The sequence below is a fragment of the Chiloscyllium plagiosum genome, unplaced genomic scaffold, assembly GCF_037043375.1.
Source record: "Chiloscyllium plagiosum isolate Xiang-an unplaced genomic scaffold, Cpla_swu_hap1 HiC_scaffold_36, whole genome shotgun sequence".
Lineage (NCBI taxonomy): Eukaryota > Metazoa > Chordata > Chondrichthyes > Orectolobiformes > Hemiscylliidae > Chiloscyllium > Chiloscyllium plagiosum.
Window position 1 is genome coordinate 18,381,106 of NW_028270174.1, and position 8,603 is coordinate 18,389,708.

General features: G+C 44.1%; 1 protein-coding gene across 1 annotated transcript in view; it reads left to right on the plus strand.

The window, feature by feature from the left end:
* LOC148139908 (thrombospondin type-1 domain-containing protein 4-like) overlaps window positions 1-8,089 on the plus strand; it is a 148,617-nt gene extending 140,528 nt beyond the window's left edge. The window contains exons 8-9 of the mRNA XM_087979829.1: window positions 6,517-6,624; window positions 8,048-8,089. Of these exons, the coding sequence (XP_087835955.1) occupies window positions 6,517-6,624; window positions 8,048-8,089 (150 nt within the window). The remainder of the gene's footprint in view (window positions 1-6,516; window positions 6,625-8,047) is intronic.
* The last annotated feature ends 514 nt before the right edge of the window (window positions 8,090-8,603 follow it).

Consider the following 8,603-nt stretch of genomic DNA (forward strand, 5'->3'; position numbering starts at 1 on the left):
ATTAAAAAAAACAGAGCAGAACTTAGTTTTACGATCCCGCGTGCCTGCTCTCGTAACTCCATGACCGATCTACTACAACTTCACTTTCCAAATTCATCCCCCTATCCCTTTATTTCCTTTGTATGAAAATCAATTGACGGATATTGTGGCTCAGCGATAGCATCCGTAGCTCTAAGCTAGGAGGCCTGGCTTCAAGTCCTAACTGCTCCATAAGTGTGTAATAACATCTCCAAACAGGTTGATCAGAAAACTGCAAATATCTATTGATCTCAGCCTTGAGTACATTCAATGACTAAGTGTTCATGATTGTAAAGATCTACTCCCTCCTCGTTTCAGTCCCGAATGGTTGACCCCTTATCCGGGCACTTTGACTGCTATGATATTGAAGTGTAAAATTCCGCTGTCTCACTACTGGCACCTGTTTGGCAGTCACAACAAGAGAGTATATATTCCCAAGGTCATCATTTCCTGTCTTCGAATACATCAGGAGCAGATGCAGTGGAATCTTAACTAAGTATATGTTAATCAGCTTGGTCTAATGTTTCTGGCTCATACGGAAATATGAGTCTGGACATTTTGTTTCCTCTTCACTTCGTTTGCCAAATGATTGGTTACACCCTTTTCAATTACACCTCTGTCCTAAAAGAGCTGGCAGTGTTTTCTAAGATATACAGCATGCTACAAATATTAGGCATATTTTCCACATTGAATGATGAAGCCATCTGAAATACATTTTAAAAGTGCTAAAGGTCTCCTCCGTCACAGACTAAGTAAAACATTGCACCTCATCACTTTTTTGCTGAACTGCAATATGAAATTAGAATTAAACCCAGACTTTTTCCACCAATGTTGCCCATGGACTTTAGCACCTGTACATTCTTCAGCCGTTATGTCCGGGACATGGAAAAAGTAAAGGCTGTAAAATGAATTTAAATATTATTTAAATAACATGGCTCCAGCTTTAGTCAGCACTGTCTCTTTTGCCATCATGTCCACACAGACAGGGGAGAAGTGTCAATCTCATAATCACGGGCCAGTCGGTTTAACATCTTCAATAGTAAGAAAGTTCTTTACAAAGGACAAATGAAGAAGAAATCAGCAGTCACATTAGATTAGATTCCCTTAAGTGTGGAAACAGGCCCTTCAGCCCAACCAGTCCACACCAATCCTCTGAAGAGTAACCCACCCAGACCCATTTCCCTCTGACTAATGCACCTAACACTATAGGCAATTTAGCATGGCCAATTCACCTGACCTGCACATCTTTGGACTGTGAGAGGAAACCCACGAAGACACAGGGAGAATGTACAAACTCCACACAGATAGTTGCCTGAGGAATTGAATCTGGGACCCTGGTGCTGTGAGGAAGCAGTGCTAACCACTGAGCCACCATACCACCCACAATGAGACGCATTAATTCATTGAAGCTAAATGGTCTTTTTTCAGTAATTTTCATCAACCTGTTCAGGCAGGTTGTAGCCCTGACCCCACCGCGGAGCAGGTGGGACTTCAACCTGGGCCTTCCGGTTGAGAGGTAGGGCTGCTACCACTGCACCACAAAAAGCCAGACCAAAGACTGTTTGATTGGGTTTCTTGATGACGATAGCAGAAGGGCTCAGTGAAGGTTATGCAATCAATTTTGTGTCTGTAAACATTCAAAAGATAGCATTGGCTCATTAGCAAAGTTGAGGCCCACAGGATAAACAGGGAAATAGCAGCACAGACACAATATTGACAAAACGTAGAAAACAGAGAGTTGTAGTGAAGGTCTATTTCTTCGATCAGAGGAAGGTAGATTGTGGTGTTTGTAAAGATTTCTTAATTTTGGATGGCACGGTGGCTCTGTGGTTAGCACTGCTGCCTCACAGTGCCAGGGACATGGCTTGATTCCACCTCCAGCGACTGTCAATGTAGGTTTCCACCAGGTTCTCTGATTTCCTCCTACGTTTCAAAGATGTGCAGCTTGGGTGGATTGGCCATGCTAAATTGTCCCATAGTGTTCAGGGATGTGCACGCTAAATGGATTGGCCATGGTTAATGTGGGGTTGTAGAGATAGAGTGGGATGCTGATTGGAGGATTAGTGCAGACTTGATAGACTGAATGGCCTCTATCAGCACTATAGGGATTCTATGATTCACTGTTATGTCCGCTGCTGGTTTTGATCTAATTTAATAACTTGGACTTGTATGTACAGGGCTCTATTTCAAAGACACAAAACTTGGAAGTGAAGTAAACAGTAAGGAAAATAATTAAACATTTCAAAAATATGTGGGCTGATGGAATGGACGGACATGTGGATGATTACATTCAGCACAGAAATTGTGAGGTAATGTGTTATGTTAGAAGCATGAGGCGAAATAACGCGAGTAAATAGTGCAATTTTAATAGTGTGACAACAGCAAGATGTGGGCTGTTTTTGCACAAATATTTGAAGAAGCCAAACAAGTTAACAAAGCAGTGAGTGCAACGTATGGAATTCTGGTTTATAAATAGAGGCATCAATTATAAAAGCCAGGAAGATAAGCTGAGCATTTATATCAGTGTGAATCTAAGCCAGCCAATGGGACACAAAGCAAGGCACCTTTCATTGTGAATAGAGTTTATGAAATACTCAGTCTCACAACTCCTGCACCGCACCAGTCAATGAATCAATAAATTAAACCTGTTCATCTGCTTAACTACTTGTTATATTAACATTACATAAAACATTAGTTTGATAAGGCACCATCTTGTGATGCAGTGATGCCCCTATCTCTGGACCAGGGGGCCTGGGTTCAAATCCCACCTGCTCCAAAGCTGGTAATAACATTCACACAGATTGATTAGAAAAATGCGTTAAATAAAAAAAATTAAGAGCCTTGGTTTGTCCCCAGCTGGAATATTGGGCTGAATGTTTCAGCTGGCATTGACTCCCCAATGGGGTAAAAACAATGACTGCAGATGCTGGAAACCAGATTCTGGATCAGTGGTGCTGGAAGAGCACAGCAATTCAGGCAGCATCCGAGGACAGGCAAAATCGACGTTTCGGGCAAAAGCCCTTCATCAGGAATAAAGGCCCCAATGTCAGAACCAAATACAGGGCCTAATCTGAGTGGTTCCTAAGTCCCACCGATGTAGACAGCTTTCTCTCAAAATGAAAGCTCCATCTGAAAATATCAAATGCTTGCAACACCAGGTTTGGTCACGAGTGTCAGGTTGGCAATGTAGAAGGGGTGCTCCTCCATAACGTGGCCTACAATTGCACGTGAAGCCTGCTTCAGGAGTTTTAGTGGGGGGGGGGTTGTGGTGGGAGGAGCGCAAGGAATTGAGGAAAGTATTAAAAGGGGCTCACCAGCCTCTTGGCATGCTTTGGGGGTGTGGGTGCAGTTCTGGCATCGTCCAGGCAACAGTCAGGCTTTAGCTTTAACTTCAGCTTCTGTTCAGGGGCTGATGCACCATTAACAAAACTGCAGATGTGAGGAACTAGACCAGTCAATTCGATGGACAGTGAAGATGCCAGCTCCGGAAACATTGCTCGGAGGTGATGACAGATTGGGCAGCTGATTGGCTGTGCTCTTGGGCAAATTTCCATCACACCCGCTCTGAACCCACCCCACCCTCCGCAAAGACATCCGGCCCCTGTGTCCAATCCTGAAGAAAGAATGTGAAGGCCTTGGAGAGGACACAAAAGAGATTCATTGGAATGCATCCAGGACTGAAGGATTACAGTTACTGAGATTAACTAGAAAATTGTCCTTGGAACATAGAAAGCAAACAGTGAGGTTCAATCAAGGAGCTTAAAATCCTGAAGAGTTCAGACAGATTAAATAAAGAGAAAATCTTCCCGATGGTTGAAAGATCATTAAAGCAGAGGGCATAATACGAAAGGGGATTCGTGAAAGAACTGAAGTTGGGTTAGGATTTGGGCACTCCTTGGATGGATGGTAGAACCAGATTCCCTATTACTTGCCGAAAGGGAATGGATAAATTGAATCCCTACAGTGTCAAAGCAGGCCATTCATCCCATCAAGTCCACACTACCCCTCTGAAGAGCATCCCACATAGACCCACCCCATCACCTAAACCCTGCATTTTCCAGGGCTAATCTACTTAACCTACACACCCTCAGACACTAGGGTGATTTCCCATGGTCAATCCATCCAACCTGCACATCTTTGGACTGTGAGAGGAAACCAGGGCACCCGCAGGGAACCCACTCAGAGAATTTAGATTAGATTAGATTAGATTCCCTACAGTGTGCAAACAGGCCCTTCGGCCCAACCAGTCCACACCAAACATCTGAAGAGTAACCCACCCAGACTCATTCTCCTACTCTATATTTACCCCTGACAAATGCTTCTAACACTATGGGTAATTTAACGTGGCCAATTTACCTGACTAGCACATCTTTGGATTGTGGAAGGAAACTTGAGCACCCGGAGGAAACCCAAGTAGACATGGGGAGAACATGCAAGCTCCATACAGACAGTTGCCCAAGCCGGGAATCAAACCTGGGTCCCTGGCTTGCAAACTCCACACAAACGGTTACCCAAGGGTGGAATTAAACCGGGTGCCTGGCACTGTGAGGTAGCAGTGGAAGCCACTGTGGCACCCCAAATACTTGAAGGAGAAATGATTACAGGAACATAAGGAAAGGATTAGTTAGTGGGGCTAACAGGTCTTCTATGAGTTGTGGATCTAGATTCAATTACGATAGCAACTTTGCTCTTTGGAAGAATTGTAACAGAGCAGATGGGTTGAAATCCATCCTCCTCTTCTCCATTATTCAATAGACTTCTGCACTTCTCTGCACAGCAGAAAATACACATCTCCAGGGCCCAAAAATGTTTTCTAATGAAAGTTCAATGAAGATTAGATATCTCAGAGGGGGGTCTCCCTGCTGCAGGACCCTGTAGAGATGGGCCTGGAGGCTAGGGATCACCCTCCTTCGGTCCTGGCTTTGGAGTGGGATGGCAAGCTGTACCTCAACACATCAATGTTCTGTTTCTGTCGTGAGTACCACCCCTACCCAAGGTCTGATTAAGATGTTGGTGCTTGATGTATCACTAGAAGAAGCAGATAGGAAGTCTTCAGCAGAGGAAGTGGATCTCCTGCCAACGTGACAGCTTCTCATTGTGGGTGTGTGCTGGAGAACGAGCCAGGGGTGGGGTGTGTGCAGGGGGAGGTGTTCAGGGACCCTTAAGACTGCCTGTCTGAAAGTTTGCATTTATTGTGAATGCTTGTCTTCTATGCAAGGAGAGAATCGTTAAGAGGACGTGGGCGGCACGGTGGCACAGTGGTTAGCACTGCTGCCTCACAGCGCCAGAGACCCGGGTTCAATTCCGGCCTCAGGCGACTCTCTGTGTGGAGTTTGCACATTCTCCCCATGTCTGCGTGGGTTTCCTCCGGATGCTCCGGTTTCCTCCCACAATCCAAAAAAAAATTGACCATGCTAAATTGCCCGTAGCGTTAGGTGAAGGGGTAAATATAGGAGAACGGGTCTGGGTGGATTACGCTTCGGCAGGTCGGTGTGGACTTGTTGGGCCGAAGGGCCTGTTTCCACACTGTAAGTAATCTAATCTAATCTAAAAGAGACATTAGCAAGGATACATGAACACTTTCCCTACTTCAACGCATACAGGTAGACACTACAATCCCCAAAGCTGTCTCTGACTGTGTGTGTTACTCATGAGAAGAATGTGGAATGGGGCAAATTGGATATGATTGAAAGATGGTTCAGAGTTGATAAAACATCAATAAAGCATTATATGATGTGTGTGCCTGAATCATCTGTGAGGTTTTCATCCTGACGCCATGCTTTGTGCTGGTGTGCTTGGCTCTTGCAGGACTTTGAGGAAAAGCTAACAGAGCAGTCCGTTCTCCGGATTGTGAATGAAAGCTCAGTGAGCCCCTGAATGGTGTAGCTCCTTTAATGATGTAAGCGTGAGTGCTGGCAGATGTGGGAGTAGCAGCATCACTGTGTCAGCATAAAGTGATTAACATTGATTGCACAGAAAGTAATTCCTGGCAACTAACGTTTTGTATATGAGAAACCTCTGCAGTGGCAACCATACCATGATAACTCACATGAAGCATGAATCACAGTGATACCACCTCATCTTGTGAGTGTGGAGCCAGGTTCCTTTGAGTTGCTCATGGGGACTGACCTCTGCTACAACGTCTGCCTTTGTCAGTGCAGGTGGCCTCTTGCTGCCATCATATAAAAAGAAGCTTCTCTTCTCTCCCAGAGGAGAAACTCTAGTGAGGTGTTGCTAAAGCCTGGTGCCACTTTTGGCTGCGTCTCTGGCATCTCCAGGGGATTGATGGGGAGAGGTTGAGTGATGCTCCTCAGTGGCAGACAGTAATGTGCTAACTGGCTGATGTTTAAATGTGACATCCAGAGGTTGAAGCTAGAGGGATATGTTGGGAGGGATGGATACCCATCAGATTACCTGCAGCTGAGTATGTAATAATTTGAGAAGAATCTAATTTTGCAAGAAAACCCATTCCTGAGCCAAAGTTCCTCCTGCTTTTAGGCCCACTTTCACACTTGGCCTCCAAAAGGTCAGGATAGCCCTGCAGTTCAATCTAGATCCACAACTCATAGAAGACTTGAAGATAAAGATGTGTGGTTAAAGCAAATGGTAAGTACTCAATTCAACTCTTTTGAGAGGAAATGAAACTGAGATGTTCCACTGCGCTAATTTCCAAAGGTTCATGGACATCAGAAAATTATGATAAATGGTTCTGATCAAATAAAATACAGAAAGCGATATAAAGGTCCCAGAAAAGATGCCAAGATGTGCCACTGGTTTAATACGCTTAAAATCCTGGATGGGCACAGCACGTTCAGGAAACTGGATCTTCTTTCGCTAGAAATAACTGAGACTTCAGTGAGACATTTTTAAAATACTTTAGAAGAAGAGACCAGCATTTGCCCGTGTGAGCAACTCATTTCAACAGAAAGCAGCGCAGGTTGGGAGTTTGAATTTCAAGCCTGAATTAGATGGATTTTGATTCGGGGAGCAGATTATTAAGAGGAGCAAAGAGGAAAGGGGGTGTTTGACATGATCTTAGCGAAAGGCAGAAGAGGCTTGAGAGGATAAGCTGCCTATTCCCTAAATCCTATATCCATAGCTAATTTGGGAACAAGGTGGAGATTGTGTATGAAGTTCCATAAGCATAAAATGAGGACCGACATGGAGAGGATTTTCTCATTTGGAATGAGTTGCAGCTTTGTGTGCTTCATTGCAAAAGGGAAACTAAATGGGTTCCTGGAGAAGGCCAATATTATTGAAAACAAAATGCAATGGGATATTGGAAGTCTATAAGGGGCTCACTGCTATCTTCTTATAACTTGTTTGGATTAACCTAAGGGCTTGGAGTTAACTTTGCAAATTTAATCACTTTGAATTGGCCCAGAAGGCAAAATGTTTCTGTGCATCTTGGAAGTTGTAAGGCTGCCGGTGTTGTGTTCTTTGGCATCTACTGAGCCTCGTTTCACGACAGCTGACTGGAAAGCATCATTTTCTGGAACACGTGAATCAACATTTGGGAGTTCCTTAGAAAAGCAAAGCTGGTCAATGGCAAGACAGGTCACCAATTTAAAAAAAAAACTACCTAACATGGTCACATCTCGTCTCCATGGTAGCCAAAGTGCCATTTTTTTTTAGCCACTTTCTTAACATTGGTGAATTGCCGTACTCTTTCTGTTGACCTTCTGAGTCCCATGAACCTCTCCCTTGTTCTGCTGCACACCTGCTCCTTGTCAAATGGTAGAATTGAGCATCTGGGAGACCTTGAGGAGAGTGCAAGGACCTGCAAATGTGGCTCAAATCATAGAAAGGTTACATCGGTCACTCTGTCTCTCTCGCTTTCACTCTTTCATTCTCTCCCAACCTCGTGTGATCGAAGGACTCTTGAAAGATGCCAGAGGGATTGTTTTTTTTTAATTTTGCTGTTGTGTGCGAATTTCCAGCCAAGCAAAGGCACCTCAGTGTTTCAGTTGAGCAAGGTTTGGAATTATAAGCCAGCGTTGTGTTGCCTTTTCTTATCTACAACTTGCAGGGTGAAAAATCAGGGCACCCGTTGAATAGGAACCGAGATTAGCACTCGCTGTTAGCACAGTGCTGGTATATCATTTGAAAATCAGGACTGAAATCTGCGACATAACTGGACTACTAATAAAATAAACCTCGAGCCTGTGTTGTGAATAATTAATGGGAAAATTCACACCATTGTTCAGCTGGTACAGAACTATTGCAGTTAATGGTTTGGCTCCAAATCTGTCTTTTGGTTACAGAATATATAATTGCTTTTTATTAAATAACAGAAAAGTGATTATTTAGTTGGCAATTGTGATGGTTAGGGTGGCTTTGCTGGGAACTCTGGCATGCTGCAATTCAGTTCGCAAAAACAAAATGCCTTTCTCTTAACAGCCTCACCACTGCCAATAACTTTCCGGCTGCTGGCCATTAGATAGAATAATACAGTACCCCTTGAGACTGTCCGCTATATGGCAGGAATATATAATACCCCTGGAGACTGCCAGCTATATGGCAAGAATATACAGTACCCCTGGAGACTGCCTGATATATGGCAGGAATATATAGTAATCATGGAG